At 36.7% G+C, this 22,172-nt stretch overlaps 1 protein-coding gene across 7 annotated transcripts in view; it reads left to right on the forward strand.

Annotated features, from left to right (window-relative positions):
- The window catches only part of ATRX (ATRX chromatin remodeler), a 237,956-nt gene that overhangs the window by 150,088 nt on the left and 65,696 nt on the right, over positions 1-22,172 (forward strand). For all 7 annotated transcript variants that reach the window (XM_081222784.1, XM_081222780.1, XM_081222782.1 and 4 more), the window contains 3 exons: positions 11,947-12,100; positions 14,818-14,924; positions 21,209-21,317. In XM_081222784.1, coding sequence (XP_081078910.1) covers positions 11,947-12,100; positions 14,818-14,924; positions 21,209-21,317 — 370 coding nt within the window. The remainder of the gene's footprint in view (positions 1-11,946; positions 12,101-14,817; positions 14,925-21,208; positions 21,318-22,172) is intronic.

Genomic DNA, 22,172 nt, shown 5'->3' on the forward strand with positions numbered 1-22,172 from the left:
CCAGGGTAATTTCACTTAACTACTATATAAAAGTGGAAGCATTTCAGATGATAAACTATGATTACAATTCATTTTATACAGTAAAACTAGTTTCATTGGTTTAGTCTTTTTTTCCTTTTTAATTCTTCATAATCTATATTTATTGTCTCTAGGTTTCCCCTGTGTCAGGTACAGTTTGTCATCTGTTTCTCTTTCTCTTTCTTTCTTTCTCTTGTATATGAGTGTATACTCAGTGAAAGTCTTCCATTGAACTTCCCAATGGCTAAAGTTATCTTTACTCATATCTACATTTGAAGGTTTAGTGTTCAGGCTCTGTATACTCCTAGTGCAGCCTGACTGGGTGTTTAGGAACTCCAGTGCTGGGAACAGATATCTGAATATTTGAAATATCAAATATCTAGAAACAAAACAGTGTAAATAACTCTAAATATGTGGCATTTGCAAATCATGGAGCAAAGCAGTAGAGACCATCTGAGAAGAGAGATGTGGATGCCAGCTAGGTGAATGATCCTGTGCACAGACAAGCTTAGCTGGTCTCAGGCCTGCAGCTGAACAAATTTGGTGATTCCTTGATAAACATTTCTCTCTTCAGTACCTCCTTGGAATAGACAGATGGCAGCCTAACCACAGACCCTGGCTTAATTCTCTAAGAAATCAGGGGAATAGTAAAAATTAAACTACAAAATTTCTTTTCTTGTTTTTCTCTCCCGTTACCCCATAAAGGCATTTTATTATTAGCGTTCATCTTCCAACTAGATTTAAAGTATGCTTTTCTAAGAGTAGTAAAGGAATGGTTATAGTTTAATTGAACGTTGTGGGAAGCTCCTGTTATCTCCTCCCCTGGTCTCCTGACCTGCATTTTCACTTAAGTTCTCCTCAGTCTCTCATCTCATAATTAGAAATAAATAGCTTAAAGTTTATGTGTTCCTGGGAATGATTTTCTTAAAATATTCTTGTTAAATTTTTCTTATAACTTATGGTTAAGAGAAAAGAGAGTAGACTAACCATTGTGTCTCATACTGTGCTCTAAATGGATTACATAAAAGTATGCTGAGGTATTGATGTGTTCATCACTTGGAACTATAGATGGGGTCTTATGCAGCTGGGTCACCTTCAGAAATGAATAGCATCTTCCAGTTTTCCTGGTGTGCTATTGTAAGTACTATCGCTTTCCATATATGCCATAATATGGAAAAAATTTGAAAAGAACTGGAGCAGAGAGTAGGTTGTTACATGTTATGAACTTAAAAGCAGACAGGGAAGGCTGTGGGTTCCAAATGACAAACTTTGCCTACTTCTCTCTTGTGTTTGTTTCATTTTAGCTCTGTGCAGTCAAATAGAAGTCATTCATATATGGCTGTATTTTTTATTTATTGCAGCTATCTACATGTTTAGTTGATCAGAAACATTTTCTAGAACAAATGGGTGATAAAAATCTATTTTTGTTCTTTACATCTAGATTAACTCTATTTAAGGCTGAGTAGATCATAACACATGATCATATATACCTGGTACTGTGTAAGTGTTAAAAAGAAATCAGTTTTTTTTTTTTTTTTTGCCGTGCTGCATGGCTTGTGGGATCTTAGTTCCCTGACCAGATATAGCCTGGGACCTGGCAGTGAAAGTTCCGAGTCCTAACCGCTGGATCACCAGGGAATTCCCCTTGCAAATCACTTTCTTATAGTAAATGTAAGAAAACCTAAATAGGAAGTATTAAAGAGCCAAAATGTTGCACCTGGAAATTGAAATGGATATTAAATAAGTAGATGGCTATAACTGAGCTATGATTTTCACTGTATACTTCACTTTCTCTTCAAAGAATTTATGCTTAATTCTTTTGCAGTAGCTTTCTGAACTTTTTGAGAAGCAACACCTTGAATAAGTCATTTAAGTTTACCTTACAGCATCCACATCTCTGTGTTTTAGTTTAGTATCGTATTAGGACATTTTATGATGAGGAAATGCCTGTATATAAACTACTACAAAATACTTGATTTATTATTTCAGCATAAGCATACCTTGTTTTATTGCACTTCACAGATACTGTGTTTTTCACAAATTGAGGGTTTGTGGCAACCCTGTGTTAAGCAAGTCTATCAGCACCATTTTTCCAACAGCAATTGTTCACTCCATATCTGTGTGTCACATTTTGTAATTCTCACAATATTTGAAACTTTTTTGTTATTATTATGTTTGTTATGGTGATCTGTGATCAGTCATCTTTGATGTTACTATTGTAATTGTTTTGGGGAGCCATGAACTGCACCCATGTAAGACAGGCAACTTAATTGATAAATTTTGTGTTGTGTGGGTTCTGACTGATCCACTGACTGGCCTGTCCCCTGTCTCTCTCCCTCTCCTCAGGCCTCCCTATCCCCTAAGACACAACAATATTGAAATCAGGCCAATTAATAACACTACAATGGCCTCTAAGTGTTCAAGTGAAAGGGAGACTTGCTTGTCTCTCACTTTAAATCAAAAGCTAGAAATGATTAAGCTTAGTGAGGAAGGCATGTTGAAAGCCAAGATAGGCCAAAACTAGGCCTCTTTGCCGAACAGTTAGCCAAGTTGTGAATTCAAAGGAAATGTTCCTGAAGGAAATTAAAAGTGCTATTCCAGTGAACACACGAATGATAAGAAAGTGAAACAGCCTTATTTCTGATATGGAGAAGTTGTTGTGGTCTGGATAGAAGATCAAACCAGCCACAACATTCTCTTAAGCCAAAGCCTAATCCAGAGTAAGATTTAGCTCTCTTCAATTGTATGAAGGCTGAGAGAGGTGGGGAAGCTGCAGAAGAAAAGTTTGAAGCTAATGGAGGTTGGTTTCATGAGGTTTAAGGAAAGAAGCCATCTCCGTAACATAAAAGTGCAAGGTGAAGCAGCATGTGGTGATGTAGAAGCTGCAGCGGGTCATCCAGAGGATCTAGCTAAAATAATTCATGAAGGTGGCTACACTAAACAACAGGTTTTCAGTGTAGACAGAACAGCCTTCTATTGGAAGAAGATGCTATTTAGGGCTTTCATAGCTGGAGAGGAGAAGTCGATGCCTAGCTTCGAAGCTTCAAAGAACAGGCTAAGTCTCTTATTAGGAGCTAATGTAGCTGGTGACTTCCAGTTGAAGCCAATGCTCATTTACCATTCTGAAAATCCCAGGACCCTTAAGAATTATGCTAAATCTGCTCTGCCTGTGCTTTATAAATGGAACAACAAAGCCTGGATGGCCTCACATCTGTTTACAGCATGGTTTACTGAGTATTTTAAGCTCACTGTTGAGACCGACTGGTCAGAAAAAAAAAAGAGTCCTTTCAAAATATTTCTGCTCATTGACAGTAATTCTAAAATATTACTGCTCTTGGTCACCCAAGAGCTCTGATGGAGATGTACAACGAGGTTAATGTTGTTTTCAAGCCTGCTAACACAACATCCATTCTGCAGCCTATGGATCAAGGAGTCATTTCAACTCTCAAGTCTTATTATTTAAGAAGTACACTTTGTAAGGCTATAGCTGCCATAGACAGTGATTCCACTGATGGATCTGGGCAGAGTCAATTGAAAACCTCCTGGAAAGGATTCACCATTTTAGATGCCATTAAGAACATTCGTGATTCATGGGAAGAGGTCAAAATATCAACATTAACAGGAGTTGGGAAGCAGTTGATTCCAACCCTCATGGATGACTTTGAGGGGTTCAAGTCTTCAGAGTAGGAAGTCACTGTTGATGTGGTGGAAGTAGCAAGAGAACTAGAAGTAGAAGAGCCTGAAGATGTGACTGAATTGCTGCAATCTCATGATAAAACTTTAATGGATGAAGAGTTGCTTCTTACGGATGAGCAAAGAGAGTGGTTTCTTGAGATGGAATCTGCTCCTGGCGAAGATGCTGTGAAGATGGTGGAAATGACAACAGAGGATTTAGAACATTTCATAGACTTAGTTGATAAATCCATTGCAGGGTGTGAGAAGATTGACTCCCATTTTGAAAGAAGTTCTACTGTGGGTAAAATGCTGTCACACAGCATTGCATGCTACAGAGAGATCGTTCATGAAAGGAAGAGCCATTATCAATGCAGCAAACTTCATTGTCTTATGTTAAGAAATTGCCACAGCCACCCCAGTCATCAGCAACCGCCACCCTGACCAGTCAGCAGCCAGCAATGTGGAGGCAAGACGCTCCACCAGCAAAAAGATTATGACTTGCTTCAACGAGATGATGCAAGCATTTTTTTAGTAATAAAGTATTTTAAAATTAAGGTATGTATATTGTTTTTTTAAGACATAATGCTATTGCACACTTAATAGACTACAGAATAGTGTAGACCTAACTTTTATATGTAGTGGGAAACCAAAAAATTTGTGTGACTCGCTTTATTGTGATATTGGCTTTATTGTGATGGTCTGGAACCAAACCTGCAACATCTCTGAGGTATGCCTATGTTTTCAGAGTAAGCTTTATCAGTGAGCATTTATATTTGAAAACAAACATAGAGTGGACTTGGAAAGGTTGCGGCACAGGAAGACCCTATGCTCACCTCCTCCCCTGAGTGCAGGGATCTACACCTAAACACAACACATTTCCTCTTGAAGAAGACCTGGGGGACTGAATGAACTGGTGCTACCAATAGAAGAACCACATAGAAACTGGTAGGAAAGTCAGATACACGGTATCCATGGGAACCCCTCCTCTTTTGCAGTGATCTACAGTAGGGAGATGGATTGCTGAGGGATCCAAGTGCAGACACACTCACCCTGGGACACAGTGAAAAAACTTTAAAGGCACCTACAGTATATGTAAAGGAAATCTGTTTCCTAACCCTAGAGTTTCTGCCAAAATGACAGGGAACTGTTGGAGCCCTTGCCTGGGTAGGAGGCACTGGTGATCACTATTGTTTGGAGTTCCCTCCCCGGACTCCTCCTGCCCCATATCTGCTCCATCTCTAGCCACCCCATCAAGGCAGCCTATGGCCCAGCACACTTCAGGGACCTGCCCCTGGACCAGGTCCTCTCCAGCTCCAGCTATCCTCCTAAGGCAGCCTTGGGTGCAGTACTTCCCAGGGGGCTGCCCCTGGACTGGGCCCTCCTTCAGGTTCTGTGGTCCCACCAAGGCAGCCTCAGGCATAGTGGTCCCCAAGGATTAACCCCAGCTGGTGCCCACTGCAGCCCCATCTGGCCTGCCAAAGCCTCTAGGCACAAGTAGTCTATACAGGGAATGTTCCCACACAGGCATTTAATGTGCACATAGGGAATGTAATCAGTAATATTGAAAAATATGGTGATGGATGATAACTGGTCTTATTGTGGTTATCATTGCATACTGTATAAAAACATCTAATCACTATGTGGTGCATCTGAAGCTAATATTATATTGTATGTTAATTGTAACACAATTTAAAAACAAAATGTATATAATTTATTATATGGATATAATCTTTTGTGATAGAATCTTGGTATATGATATAGAACCATAATATTAACATTAACATACCATATTTATTTGTTCAACAAATGTTTATTGTGTTCTTACTATGTGCCTGGGACAGCTCAAGAAGCTTGGGTTATATCAATGTGCAAAATACACTTACGGAGTTTACCATTCTACTAGTACTACTATTTATACATATAATATTTTAATGATATTCTACCTTTATTTCTAAAACTACAGTGTAGGTTTTAAAAAATTTATTTATTTTTGTTTGTGTTGGGTCTTCATTGCTGTGCGCAGGCTTTCTCTAGTTGCGGTGAGCGGGGCTCTTGTTGCGGTGGTTTCTCTTGTTGCAGAGCACAGGCTCTAGGCATGCGGGCTTCAGTAGTTGTGGCACGCAGGCTCAGTAGTTGTGGCTCACGGGCTCTAGAGTGCAGGCTCAGTAGTTGTAGTGCACGGGCTTAGTTGCTTTGCGACATGTGGGATCTTCCCAGACCAGGGCCTGAACCCATGTCCCCTGAATTGGCAGGTGGATTCTTAACCACTGCACCACCAGGGAAGCCCTACAGTGTAGTTTTTTAAGGAATCTCCATACTCTTCTCCATAGTGGCTATATGAATTTACATTCCCACCAATAGTGTAGGAGAGTTCCTTTTTCTCCACACCCTCTCCAGCATTTATTATTTGTAGACTTTTTTATGATGGCCATTCTGACTGGTGTGAGGTGATGGAGGTTCCTTAAAAAACTAAAAAATAGAGATACCATATGATCCTGCAATCCCAGTCCTGGGCATATATACAGAGAAAAACGTAATTCACAAAGATACATGCACCCCAGTGTTCATTGCAGCACTATTTACAGTAACCAAGACATGAAAGGAACCTAAATGTCCATCAACAAATGAATGGATAAAGAAGAATTGGGGTGTGTGTGTGTGTGTTTGTGTGTGTGTGTGTATACACACACACACACACACATATGTATACAGTGGAATATTACTCAGCCATAAAAAAGAATGAAATAATGCCATTTGCAGCAACATGGATGGACCTAGAGATTATCATACTAAGTGAAGTAAGTCAGAAAGAGAAAGACACATACCATACGATATCATTTATATGTGGAAGATCAAAAAAGAAAAATGATACAAATGAACTTATGTACAAAACAGAAATAGACCCACAGACAGAAAACAAACTTATGGTTACCAAAGGGGAAAGGGGAGGAGAGATAGATTAGTTTGGGATTAACATAGGCACACTACTATATATAAAATAGATGATCAACAAGGACCTACTGTATGGCACTGGGAGCTATACTCAATATTTTGTAATAACCTATAAGGGAAAATAATCAGAAAAAGAATATATATATATAACTGAATCACTTTACTGTACATCTGAAACTAACAAAACATAGTAAATTAACTGCACTTCAATTTAAAAAAAGGTAAGAAGAGATAAGGGGTGAGGTGGTAGCCTGAAAGGGGGATGGAGTCAGGAAAGAGATTCCGTTTTAGGAGGTGGTAAGAAGTATCTCTGATTCTTTGGTTCTGCTGGTCTTTTACTTTGGGATACATTTTGAAGACAGTGATGATGGTGATTGATTGATTGATTGATGAATTTATAGCCTAATTCTTTCAGTCATTCTATTGATTCAGAAATACCTGGTGCATATCAGTGTGCTGACACCAGAAATCAAAGGAAAAGCAAAGGGGCCTGGTCTTCAGAGGTGCTTGGTCTCGTGGGGAATGTTCTTCACTAGACTGGCAAATATGTTGCATTTCCAGTAGCACCAGTGAGTTTAGTAAGCATAGAAACATCTGTGCTACCTAAATGGGATGGAGAGAGTATCTTTTAAGTTGCATTTAACAATAATCTGCATTTCTAATGGCTCCTCCCAATAGTCTTGTGTAGTAGAATTCTGGTATAAAATAAAGTTTGAAAAAATAAAATAAAGTTCATTATTATAAGAAAAAAAACTACAGTGTATCTTGCTGCAAATATGGTGTTTAAATATACATTTAGATTGCTTGAAGAAATTAGGGGTAAAAGTGTTGCTTTCTATTTGTTTGTATTTCCTTTGTGCCTTGTCTTGTAAGCATTTTTTTGATATCGAGTGGATATTTAGAAGTAGCTTTGATTTATTAATTCACTGTTACTTGTCATGTATGCATACACAATACAGAGTTATAACAGAAGGAATGATTAATCCATGTCGATGATGAAGTAAGAATATGCAGCATGAAATATCTATTTGTAGGTTTTAATTATTTATTCAGGATATTTATGAACTGGAGTAGCCCATATTTTTCTGGGTCACTTTTTATTTTTTTAGAGATTACTCTGTTGTGATTATATCCAACAGGATTACAATTAGAATGAATGTATTGTATTTCCACAGAAATTGTCACCTGTGCTAAGCTTTTACACTTCTTATTTAGCTGCCACAGTTGTACTAACGTTCTGCCAGCTTTTTTTATAATTGCTTACACTTTTCCCGTATATAAATTACCTTAATTAAATTGGGTAACCATTGCTGAAGTTGTGTGCAGTCTGTGGAACTGCAAAATTCCCAAAGGCACTGATTATTTGCCAGTTGACTAATTGTAGAAAGGAATTTTAGTTAGCATATTGCATGATAAGCTATGTGTCAGGATTCCTCAAAGCTACCCCCTGGTTTGGTGATTCATAGGACTCAGCATATAGTCATATTCAGGACTATGGTTTATTACAACAGAAGAGTACAAAGCAAAATCAGGAAAGGGAAAAGGCACATATTGGTCAAAGTCCAGAGGAAGCCAGGCATAACCTTCCAAGAGTCCTATCCCAGTGGAGTCACACAGGATGTACTAATTTAATTTCTGCAGCAACAAGTTATGGCTACATATGTGAAGTGTTGTCTACCAGAGGAGCTCATTAGAGACTAAGTACCCAAGGTTTTTACTGGGGACTAGTGACATAGGCACTTTTTGCCTGGCTCTTACCAAATTCCAGACTCCCAGAACGAAAACAGGTGTTTTCTTTCTAGGTGCCTAGACGAGATGCAGCCATCCCCTCTTCTCAGGGAAAGTTTAAAATCAGTACAGGGAATGGTTTACCATTCAAGTTCCCAGACTACAGCCAAGTGTCACCCTCTTAAGAAGGCTGTTCTAAGATGAAATTTTTGTTGACTCTTGAAGGATAATAAAATATGCATGGAAGTTGGTCAAGAAAAGAGGGGGAGAATGTAATATAAGACATTCAAGGAAAGGCATGGAATCTTGAAAATATGTGATACATTTAGGCAATAGTTTATTGTGGTTTAAATACAAATGCATAATGAACTCTGTAAAAGTAATGGAAATCACCAGGACCCAGACCAAAAAGAAGGAACTGATAAACAGTAAGTTCAGGAAGGTATGCTATGGAAGCTTTAGGGATAGGCTAGTCTTGAGAGTAGCAGCTTTGTTTTTCACTTACCCACAGGTAAGATTCAAGGCCTTGAGCCCTCTATAAGGTGGAGAGTTCTTAGAACTCAGATTTAAGCTGAATCTGTTTAACATAGGTACATACTCCGTAGAAGAATAGGGTAGAAAAAAATTTTCCCATCAATCCAGGGAGATGACAAGGAGATGACAAGGAAGCTTATCTGTGTCACCCTGGGCTGTGGGTTTCAAAAATAGTTTTCTTGGATTCATAATCATGGGCTTTCCCTCACATGGTTTATGGTTTGAATTTACATTATTTACATAGTCTAAAAATCTCAAGCTGAAATACCTCAAAAGTAATTCTGGGTTGGTGATCCCCTGGAGCATCTGACAGAAGCAGATGCAGAATCACTGTGGAGTTGTATGATGTCAACCCAGGCTACCGAGGATTCTCTCATATTACAGCTACATTGAAAGTGAAATGACAAGAAAAAGTTATAGAATACCTAAAGAAGCAATCAATATTAGGAAAAGTTAGCACCAAAATAAGTTATCAGTCAACCTGACAAAGTTAACACAAAAAACAAACAGCATGATCAGGTTGTCAAGAACCACAGATATTAGAACTATTTGATAAGAATATAAAGTAGGTATGTTTAATGTGATATTTTATGAATCATGAGCATAATTTTATACCAGAAAACTTTAAACTTAGGTGAAGTAGACAACATTCTAGAAAAATACAACAACACTGAGTGTTCATTGCAGTTATTTCACAGTAGCCAAGAATGAGAAATAATCTAAATGTCTATGAACAGGAGAACTAATAAATTATGGTATATTCATGCAGTGGAATACTATATGGCAGTTAGAATTATTGAATAAGTCTCACTTCGAGTGGAAAATGAAAAACTCCATTCAGTGAAAAAGTAGGTTGTAAAATTATACAAACAGTATGGTACCATTTACATATAGTTTAAAAACATGATACATAATTACAGTTTAGTGATACAAATATAGTGAAAATATAAAAACATGAACATAAATAGTAAATATAAAGTTTACGGTTTTATTTACTTTTCCAAAAGAAGGGGGGAAAGAAGAGAACAGTATTGGTTAGTGTCACATATTAGGCTTCAGTTGCATCAGAAGTAGATTTAATGCGTTTTAAAATTTGATGAAGGTGGGATATGGGAACACTGCTATTCTTTATATTCTATATACTTTTCTGAATATGTAAAATATTTTATAACAAAACATATAAAAATGTAAAGTACTTTGCATTAAAAGGCAATTGAGAGAAGATACAGAAACAGGTTAAACCTGTACATTCCTTATTTTAAACTGTTTATATCTTTCATAGATTATTTTGTGTTATTCTCTTCTTACACCTTTTTTAACATCTTTATTGGAGTATAATTGCTTTACAATGGTGTGTTAGTTTCTGCTTTATAACAAAGTGAATCAGTTATACATACACATATGTCCCCATATCTCTTCCCTCTTGCATCTCCCTCCCTCCCACCCTCCCTATCCCACCCCTCTAGGTGGTCACAAAGCACCGAGCTGATCTCCCTGTGCTATGTGGCTGCTTCCCACTAGCTATCTATTTTACGTTTGGTATTGTATATATGTCCATGGCACTCTCTCACTTTGTCCCAGCTTACCCTTCCCCCTCCCCATACCCTCAAGTCCATTCTCTAGTAGGTCTGCATCTTTATTCCCATCTTGCCCCTAGGTTCTTCATGACCATTTTTTTTTAGATTCCATATATATGTGTTAGCATACGGTATTTGTTTTTCTCTTTCTGACTTACTTCACTCTGTATGACACTCTAGGTCCATCCACCTCGCTACAAATAACTCAGTTTTGTTCCTTTTTATGGCTGAGTAATATTCCATTGTATATATGTGCCACATCTTCTTTATCCATTCATCTGTTGATGGATACTTAGGTTGCTTCCATGTCCTGGCTATTGTAAATAGAGCTGCAATGAACATTTTGGTACATGACTCTTTTTGAATTATGGTTTTCTCATGGTATATGCCCAGTAGTGGGATTGCTGGGTTGTATGGTAGTTCTATTTTTGTTTTTTAAGGAATGTCCAAACTGTTCTCCATAGTGGCTGTATCAATTTACATTCCCACCAGCAGTGCAAGAGGGTTCCCTTTTCTCCACACCCTCTCCAGCATTTATTGTTTGTAGATTTTTTGATGATGGCCATTCCAACCGGTGTGAGATGATATCTCATTGTAGTTTTGATTTGCATTTATCTAATGATTAATGATGTTGAGCATTCTTTCATGTGTCTGTTGGCAATCTGTTTACACCTTTTATAGTCAAAGTTTATGGGGAAAATAAGAGCAAAATGATTTAACATGATATGGTGATGCTGGGATCAATCCTTGTTTGAGTTTTCCAGAATTCTAGTAGCACAGTGAAATGTTTCCTGCCCCTAAGATCTTTTCTCCCTTGATCTCTACGTGAGTCAGACTTCCTTCCCTTCTTCTTTTCCTCTCTCCCTCTCTCTTTGGGTCTCTAGGTCTTTCTCTCCTGGTCCCTATCTCTTGGGGTGTGCTTTGGGGGTTTTACTGTCTCAGGACCTGAGGGGCTTCATCTCTTTGGGTCTCTGTCTTTCTGAGCCCTCCTGCCACCACGTTCTGTTTCTCATACTTGCACTTTCTCAGGGTCTGTCTCTTGCTTACTGTCTCACTTGGTGCCCCTCCCCCATGTCTTTCTTCCTCTGTATACATATGTGTATGTTTATATGTGCCTTTGTGTGTCTTTCTGATTCTCTGTCTACCTCCCTCTTCCAGGGTCCCCTCTACCTTACTCTCCCCCATCTTGTGTCTTTCTCTCAGAGTATAGAGCTCTTTCTCTCCTAGGGTTGTCTTTTTCTCTCTCTCCTTCTCTGTTTGTGTGTGTGTGTGTGTGTGTGTGTGTGTGTGTGTGTTTTGCACCCCTCTCCCACATCCTTACCAATCTCTTTCTTTCTCACTCTCTCCCTGGGTTGGTTGGTCTATATGTCTTTCTCTTAATCTCTGTCTTAATCCCTCTCTGGAGTCTTTCAGCTTCTTCCCTTATTTGCCTACTTATGTATGTTTCATTTATTTTGTTTAGGTAAAGCTACTTCCTCTTCTAATCCAAGCAGCCCAGCTCCAGACTGGTACAAAGATTTTGTTACAGATGCTGATGCTGAGGTTTTAGAGCATTCTGGAAAAATGGTACTTCTCTTTGAAATTCTTCGAATGGCGGAGGAAATTGGGGATAAAGTGTAAGTTCTTTTCCTATTTTTATTATATGAACCTTTTGATAACATTTTTATTGTTTAAACAATTTATTTAAAGCAATCTGTTTTGTTTTCTTCTTTTTAAAGATGTAATTTCATGGTTAGTGTAGTGACAGCTATCTTCCTTCTAAGTCACTGTTTCTGAGTGCATATTCTGGTTATTTCTTCAGTACTGTTTTCCCCTTCTGGCTATAGTATCTTGAACTTATTTCCTTGAGCCAAGTGTCTAGTTGATATTTGTATTTCATCATTTTCAGAATCATTTTTCAATCCATGTGGTGTGGCTTCTACCCTATTACTTTACTGAGTTTTCCCCCCTAAGGTCACTTAATGACCTTCTAATTTCCAAATCTAGTGGACACCTCTCAGACTTTATTTCACCTCTTTGACTACTCTCTTTATTATTTCTCCTTTGTTTTTTGTTCCTGTTTGTTTTACTTCTGGCATTTGTGCCCCCTTTCCCTTCCCTGGATTTCAACCCCCAATCTTATCCTTCATTTTATTATTTAAAAAACATACCTTTAAAGTTTTGAACCAGACTTACTGTTTAGGCTTTTATAAGATCCCAAGTTCTGGTCATAAAATATTTTAAAAATATAATGCTTTTAATATAACAATTTTTTGTTAAAAAATGTAAGCACTTTAACATAAGGCTAAAATAAAACAATCTTCTATCTTTAAAAAAATGTCAAATTTAATTTCTTTAACTTTCCTGGAAAGAGGTAGCTCTGTTATATTTTCATACCACCTTTTAATATACCTCTACTCTACACTTAACACATTCTGATGTACTTGATGTGTCTTTTCGCTGGATAGTGAGTTGTTTGAAGACACAAACTGTTTTATTCCTTTTTAATTAACTCCTTCACCTGGCATCTAATAAGTACTCACTATAAGTTATTTTTGTTACATATTGCCACTTATACAGAAACAAGTGGTTCAGATAAGGGATGATGTTGGCTTGGAATGGAGTAGTAGTAGTGGAGATGAAGGGTATGTTTTGGAGTAGAAACAACAGCACTTGGTAGATTAAATGCAGGGCAGTAAGAAGGAGAGTGTAGTCAAAGGTGACCCTCAGGTTTTCCCCCTAAGTGGCTGGTAGATTATGGTGTTATTTACTAAAATGGAGAAGATTAAGGGAGAAGTAAGGTTATTAGAGGTAGTGAAGAGTCCTGCTCTGGCTTTGTTAAGTTTCCAAGGCCTATTAGATGTCCGTGAGAGATGTCAAGTAGAAAGTGGATATTTGAGCTCAGAGTTCCTGAAAGACCAAGAGAGATTAATGCTCTAGACATGCTTATGCTTTTTTATCTATTAACTTCTGTAGTTTAAAGTTAATTTTTATTGGGTACCATACAAGAATTTTATGAGTATAGGGGAAATTTTAGTAGTCTTTTAATTTCCTAACCAGTTCAAGAATATCTTCTACCATGTTCATCATGGATGTTCTCCTTGCCTCTCCTGGGTAGAATATTTTCCATCTCAGAAGGATCCCTATAGTTGAATACTTCAAAGTGTTAGAAAATGGATCCTTATCTTTAGTTTATACTCTTCCTATAGCTATTTCCCCCCTGGTCTAAAATAGAATATATCGACTGCTTTTTAAAAATACTGTTATAATGATCATTTTTAGTTATTAACCCAACTGATAGGTGTTATCAACGTTAAGACTATAAAACTGCATTTCTGGAATTGTGATTACCACTATTCTTTATTTGTCCAACATTTCATTATGGAAATTTTCAAACATAACAAAAAGTAGAAAGAATTTTTAGAGTGAATACCTGTTACCTAGAATCTATACTATATTCTATATTTTATCATACTTCATTTATTACATATCTATCCATAATCCATCTTATTTTCCTGATGCCTTTCAAAGTAGGTTGCAGACATCACTACTACTATTTCAATTGTCTCCTCTTCAGATAATGGTGGGTTTATCTCTCGTCACTTTTAGCTTTTTCTTCTCAGTTGATTTATCTGTTCTTTATATGGCATAATTTCAGTCCTGACATGGTCTTGAATATACTTCATTTTTTTAGCACTTATCTCAAAATATGGTCACAAACACTTCAGCTGAATTTTTATTAACACAGAATTATAGTGAGGCTGGTTCTTGTTTATTCTGGACCCTATCTTTCCATTCCTGCAGTCTGATGGAGCAGTTTTCCAACATCTAAATAACACTATTGGTTCATATCGACTTGTGGTCAACTAAGACTTTTTTTTTTTAAGAAGAACTTTTGTCAAATCAGATTCTTCTAGTCCCTATTTGTGCAGCTGAAGCTTAGGCAGAAATTCATTTTTTTAGCATATGAATATCCAATTTTGCCAAGACCATTGTTAAAAATACTAATTTTTTTTCCATTGAATTGCTTTTGCCTATTTGTCAAAAACCAATTAACTATAGTGTAGCTTTATATCGGGACTATATTCTGTTCCACTGATTTGTGTTGGTCTCCTCAGTACTACACTATTTTGATTACACTAGCTTTGTGTTGATATCATGTGGAGTAGGCCTCCCAACTTTTTTCCTTTCAAAATTGTTTTGGCTACTGTGTGTGCTTGGCATACCCATATAAACTTTAGAGTCAGCTTGTTAATTTCTACAAATTTCTAATTTTGGATATTTACTGAGGTTTAGATTAGAATCGTGTTGTTTGTGAATCTTCTAATCCATGAATACTAACTTGTCTTTTTAGCCTTGTTTTCAGCCAGTCTCTCATATCTCTGGACTTGATTGAAGATTTTCTTGAATTGGCTAGTAGGGAGAAGACAGAAGATAAAGATAAACCTCTTATTTATAAGGGTGAGTTACATTTGTATATCATAATTTTAAAAACATTCATTTAAACATATCGTATAAACATTTTAACAATAGAAGAAAACAATATTACCCAGACCCACAACCCTCATATATCTATTTTTTCTGTCCTTTCTTTTTGTCCTTATCCATATAAATGTGGTCTTTGTTGCTGCAGTTGTAGCAAAATTTTTTTTGTTTTTTTTGTTTGTTTGTTTTTTGCGGCACGCGGGCCTCTCACTGTTGTGGCCTCTCCCGTTGCGGAGCACAGGCTCCGGACGCGCAGGCTCAGCGGCCATGGCTCACGGGCCCAGCCGCTCCGCGGCATGTGGGATCTTCCCGGACCGGGGCACGAACCCATGTCCCCCGCACCGGCAGGCGGACTCTCAACCTCTGCGCCACTAGGGAAGCCCTTTTTTTGTTTTTTTTAAACAGCGTTATTGAGTTATGATTCACATATCATGCAGTTTACCCATTTAAAGTGTACAATTCAATGGTTTTTAGTACATTTTCAGAGTTATGTAACTATCACCATAGTCAATTTTCGAACATATTAATCAACACCAAAGAAACCCTGTACCCTTTAGCTGTCACTCTGCTAACCCCCTTTCTACCTCTTTACCCCTAAGCAATCACTAATCTACTTTTTTTTCTATAGATTGACCTATTCTGGACCTCTCATATAAATAGAGTCATATAATATATGGTCTTTTGTGACTGGCTTCATTCGCATAGCATGTTTTTAAGTTTCATCCAAGTTGTAGCAAGTGTCAGTGCTGTATTCCTTTTTGTGGCCTAATAATATTCCATTTGATGGATAATACCCACATTTTGATTATTCATTCATTAATTCATAGATATTTGAGCTGTTTCCTCCTTTTGGCTATTGTGAATAGTGCCACTATGAACATTCGTATACAAGTTTTCATTTCTTTAAACATCTGTTTTTAATTCTTTTGAATATTTAGTTAGGAATGGAATTATTGGGCCATATGGCAATTCTAAGTTTAATGTATTGAGGATCCACCAAACTCTTTTCTACACTGGCTGCACTATTTTACATTCTTAAGAAGTAGTGTTCAAGGGTTCTGATTTCCCCACGTCTTTACCAACACTTGTTTGTTGTTGTTGTTGTTGTTGAATTATAGCCATCCGAGTGGGTATGAAATGGTATCTCATTTTGATTTTGATTTGTATTTCTCTAATGACTAATAATGTTGACCATTTTTTCATGGCCATTTGTATATCTTCTTTGGAAAAATGTTTATTCAGGTCCTTTGCCCATTTGTCTTTTTGTTACTGAGTTGAAAGAAAGTTAATTTTTTTGTGTGTGTGTGTGGTACGCGGGCCTCTCACTGTTGTGGCCTCTCCCGTTGCGGAGCACAGGCTTCGGATGCTCAAGCTCAGCAGCCATGGCTCACGGGCCCAGCCGCTCTGCGGCATGTGGGATCTTCCCGGACCGGGGCACGAACCTGTGTCCCCTGCATCGGCAGGCGGACTCTCAACCACTGTGCCACCAGGGAACCCCCCCAAAAAAAATTTTTTTTAATTAAAAACAAATTTTTCTGCATACCAGGCCCTTATCAGATACATGCTTTGTAAATATTTTCTCATTCTTTTCGTTGTCTTTTCATTTTCTTGGTAGTATTCTTTGATGCAGAAAAGGTTTTCATTTTGATGAAGTCCAATTTTATTTTTTTTCTTTTGTTACGTATGCTTTTAGTGTCATATCTAAGAAACCATTGCCAAATCCAAGTCCATGACTATTTATCCCTATGTTTCCTTCAAAGAATTATATAGTTTTAGTTCTTACAGTTAGGTCTTTGATGCACTTTGAGTTAATTTTTACATTTGGTATGAGGTAAAGGTCCAACTTCAGTCTACTGATTGAGAAGGCTGTTCTTTCCCCATTCACTGTTCATGGTACCCTTGTTAAAAATTAGTTGACCAAAGAGACAGGTTTATTTCTTTTTTTTTTTTTTTTTTTTTTTTTGCGATATGTGGGCCTCTCACTGCTGTGGCCTCTCCCGCTGCACAGCACAGGCTCCGGACACACAGGCTCTGCGGCCATGGCCCACGGGCCCAGCCGCTCTGCGTCACGTGGGATCCTCCCGGACCGGGGCACGAACCCATGTCCCCTGCCTCGGCAGGCGGACTCTCAACCACTGCACCACCAGGGAAGCCCCAGGTTTATTTCTTGACTCTGAGTTTTATTACATTGATCTGTATGTCAGTCCTCATGCTAGTAGCACAGTCTTGATTACCTTTGCTTTGAACATAAGTTTTGAAAGTGTGCATCCTCCTACTTTGTTCCTCTTCAAGATTTTTTTGGCTATTCTGGGTCCCTTGCAATTCCATATGAATTCTAGAATTAGCTTGTAAATTTTACGAAGAAGTCAGCTTGGATTCTGATGGTGATTGCTTTGAATCTGTAGTTCATTTTAGGAACTATTGCCTTCTTAACAATGTTAAGTCTTCTGATCTATGAACATGGGATATTTTACCATTTATTTAGGTCTTTAATTTCTTTCACCAACGTTTTATAGTTTTCAGTGTATGCATTTTGCATTTCTTATGTTAAATTTATTTTATTCTTTTTGATAGTATCGTAAATGGAATTGTGCTCTTAGCTTTTAGTTTTAGATTCTTCATTGCAAATGTATAAATTAAGTTTTTCATAATAACTCATTTATTAGTTCAAATAGTGTTTTGTGGATTTTTAAAGGATTTTCCTTATACAAGATCATGTCATCTGCAGATAGAGATAATTTACTTCTTCCTTTACAATATGGATTACTTTTATTTCTTTTTCTTGACCATTTCCCTCCTTAGAACCTCTAGTACAGTGTTGAATTAAAGTGACAAAACCAGATATCCTTTTCTTTTTCCTAATCTTAGAGGGAAATCATCTGCTCTTTCACCATTCTGTATGGTGTTATTTGTATTTTTTTTCATAGATATCATTTATCATGTTGAGGAAGTTCCTTGTATCAGTATTTCCAGTTTTTTGAGTGTGTTTTTCTTATCATGAATGTGTATTGAACATTGTCACATGATTTCTTTGTGTCTACTGAGATGATCATATGGGGTTTTTATTTTTATTAATTTGTTAATTTTAGATTTTTCTTCAGGAATATTTTATTCTTATATACCTTAAGAGGTATCCTAAGACTTTTAAACTTTTAATATTATTTAAAAGGAAAACAATTGAAACACATCCTGTTTGTAGGAATATCATTACTAAAACTAGATCATTTATTCCAGAAATCCTTAATATTTGAATCTTATAGAATATTACAGTCCTTAGGACATAAACAAAATTTGACTTGACGAGACATACTTACTTTTGCTGTTTTGTTTGTTTTAGTCCAAATTCTCAAAGGAGTAGATTTTTTTTATTGAAGTATAGTTAATTTATAATATTAGTTTCAGGTATACAGCATAGTGATTCAGTATTTTTGCAGATTATACTTCATTAAAAGTTTTATAAAATAATGGCTATAATTCCCTGTGCTATACAATACCCTTGTTGCTTATTTATTTTATACATAGCAGTTGGTTTCTTTTAATCCCTTATGCCTCCCTTATGCCTCCTCTCTTGCTTCTTCCCACTGGTAACCACTAGTTTGTTTTCTATATCTCTGTTTCTGTTTTACAATATACCTTTGTATGTGTTATTTTTTATATTCTACGTATAAGTGATATTATACAGTATCTGTCTTTCTCTCTCTGAATTATTTCACTAAGCATGATATTCCCTAGGTCCATCCATGTTGCTGAAAATGGCAGAATTTCATTCTTTTTCTTATGGCTGAGTAATATTCCTCTGTGTGTGTGTGTGTGTGTGTGTGTACCACATCTTCTTTATCCATTTGTCCATTGATGGACACTTGGGTTGCTTCCATATCTTGACTACTGCTGTGTACATGTATGTGTGTACATGTATGTGTTTGAATTAGTGTTTTCAGGTTTTCTTATAAATACCCAGGAGTGGAATCGCTGGATGATATGGTGGTTCTATTTTTAGTTTTTTGAGGAACCTCCATACTGTTTTCCATAGTGGCTGCACCAGTTTACATTCCCACCAACAGTATACAAAGGGTTTCCTTTTCTTGACATCCTCGCCAACATTTGTTATTTGTAGATTTTTTGATTATAGCCATTCTGGCAGGTGAGAGGTCATATCTAATTGTGAGTTTGATATGCATTTCTCTAATAATTAGCTATGTTGAACATCTTTTCATGTCCCTGTCAGCCATCTGTATGTCCTCTTTGGAAAAATGTCTGTTCAGGTCTTCCATCCATTTTTTGATACTGTTGTTTGTTGATATTTAGTTGTATGAACTGTGTGTATATTTTGGATATTAACTCCTTGTTGGTCATATTGTTTGCGAATATTTTCTCGCATTCTGTGGGTTTACTTTTCATTTTGTCAGTAGTTTCCTTTGCTGTGCAAAAGCTTTTAAGTTTAACTAAGTCCAATTTGTTTATTTTTGCTTTTATTTATTTTGCCTTAGGAGATAGAGCCAAGAAAACATTTTTACACTTTATGTCAAAGAGTGTTCTGCCTGTGTTCTCTTCTAGGAGTTGTATGGTTTCAGGTCTTACATTTAGGTCTTTAATCCATTTAAAGTTGATTTTTTATACAGTGTGAGGAAATGTTCTAATCTCTTTGTACATGTAGCTGTCCAGGCTTCCCAGCCCCACTTATCAAAGAGACTGACTTTTCTCCATATATATTCTTGCTTCCCTTGTTGTAGATTAATTTACCATAGGTATGTGGGTTTATTTCTGGGCTCTCTATTCTGTTCCATTGATCTATGCATCTGTTTTTCTGCCAGTACCACACTGTTTTGATTACTGTGTAGCTTTGTAGTATAGTCTGAAGTCTGAAAGGGTGATACCTCCAGTTTTGTTCTTTTCTTTCTCAGGATTGCTTTGGCAATTTGGGGTCTTGTGGTTCCATATGAATTTTAGGGATTATCTATTCTAGTTCTGTGAAAAATGTCCTGAGTATTTTGATGGGGATTGCATTAAGTTGTAGATTGCTTTGGGTAGTATGGCCATTGGATCAGAAGAATTAACATTACTAAAATGACCATACTACCAAAAATCATCTTTTAAACTAACGCACTGAATTTAACTAAAAAGTTTGCTGAAAGACATAAATCTCAGTGTTGTCAACTTGTTTTTATATTAAGACTCTAGGGTGTGATGATACGAATTTTGCTTGGAGTGGAAGTAGTAGTATTATGTTTGCAGTTAAAGAATTAGAATGGAAATTATGTATGATAAAATATAAAAGTGTCATAAGTACTTTATCCGTTGGTATTTTGTATGAATGTCAGGCTTGGGTAAAATTTTACTGCACTGTGCAAATGTTGACATGTCTGATCAGTGTTTAACTTATAAAATCACAATTCTTTACTTGTACATACATGCTCACAAATATGTAATTGTCATGAAATAGGAACATATGCTGATATTTGTGGCTAAATTATACAATATTTTTTGGCACATAAATAGGCATTCTGTAAATATTTGTTCAGTGAATGAATAAATGTGTTCTATGTCTCTGGTTTTTATCTGCTAGTATCAACTTGTTGATAACAAGGTGGGAAACCTGGTCATTTATAGATTTAATTAAAAAGAAGCTTCATGAGCATAATACAGCTTAATCATATTCTTTTGAAAGTTTTATAGGATTCTAATCAAGGAAATCTTTTCAGACATTTACATGTAGATGAAATACTTTTGAAAGGTACCTTTGCTATTCAATATCTGTTGGAAGGAAATCTGTAGTTAATTTATTTGTAATACAGTGAATTATCTCTTGATTAAAAAAATTTATCTTGCTTTGCAAATTGAATATATATGACCAGCTTTTTTTTTTTTTGACTGTGTTGGGTCTTTGTTGCTGTGCGCAGGCTTTCTCTAGTTGCGGTGAGCGGGGGCTACTCTTTTTTGCAGTGCACGGGCTTCTCATTGCGGTGGCTTCTCTTGTTGCAGAGCATGGGCTCTAGGCACCCGGGCTTCAGGAGTTGTGGCTCATGGGCTCTGGAGCGCAGGCTCAGTAGTTGTGGTGCACGGGCTTAGTTTCTCTGCGGCATGTGGGATCTTCCCGGACCAGGGCTCGAACCCGTGTCCTCTGCATTGGCAGGCGGATTCTTAACCACTGTGACACCAGGGAAGGCCTATGACCAGCTTTTAAATGGTAAGCAAGGAAGAAAATCTTTTAGTTCTAGGATAACAATATATGTCTCTTTTTTCTTTTCTTATTGAATTTTCAGGTGAAGGGAAGTGGCTCCGAAACATAGACTATTACCGTTTAGATGGTTCTACAACTGCTCAATCAAGGAAAAAGTGGGCTGAAGAATTTAATGATGAAACTAATGTGAGGTAGGAAGCATTTCTGAATGTATAGATAGTTTTAAAAAATCATTTTAAATCTACATATAGTAAAATTTACTCTTTTTAGTGGCTACTACTATAATTTTTGACAAATGCAAGATGTAGTCAAGATATAAAATGGTTTCATCACCCCTTAGGAAATTCACTTATGGAATCATACAATTTGTAGCCTTTTCAGTCTCACTTTTTTCACATGGCAAAATGCATTTGAGATTCATCCACATTGTTGCATATGTCAATAGTTTGCTCCTTTTTATTGTTGAGTAGTATTCCATTGTATGGATGTGTCCATTGTGTGGATGTATGGTTTGTTTTCATTATATGGACGTATTCGTTGTGTGAATGAGTAGTTTGTTTAACCATTTCCATTTGAGAGACATTGGAATTGTTTCCAGGTTTTGAAATTAAAATTGAGGTTGCTTTAAACATTCACATATAAGTTTTGTGTGACCATAGATATTTATCCAAGTGAAATGAAAATCCAGGAGTGCAATTGCTGGGTTATATGGTAAATTTATGTTTAGCTTTGTAGGAAACTGACAAACTGTTTTCCAAAGTGGTTGTACAATTTTGCATTCCCACCAGCAATGTATGAGGGTTCCAGTTGTTCTGCGTCCTTGGTATTATCATATTTAAAAATAAAAAAATTACCCATTCTAATAGGTATGTAATGGAATCTCATGTGATTTTAATTTGCATTTCCCTAATGTTAGTTAATGTCAAGCATCATTTTATGTGCTTATTGGCCATTTTTATATCATCTTTGGTGATACATCTGTTAGAGTGTCTTCAGGTTAACAAGGTATTCTTGATCTCTTTACTTATTGTAAGAATTTGAATAAT

The sequence above is a fragment of the Mesoplodon bidens genome, assembly GCF_964165515.1.
Source record: "Mesoplodon bidens genome assembly, chromosome: X".
Classification (NCBI taxonomy): Eukaryota; Metazoa; Chordata; class Mammalia; order Artiodactyla; family Ziphiidae; genus Mesoplodon; species Mesoplodon bidens.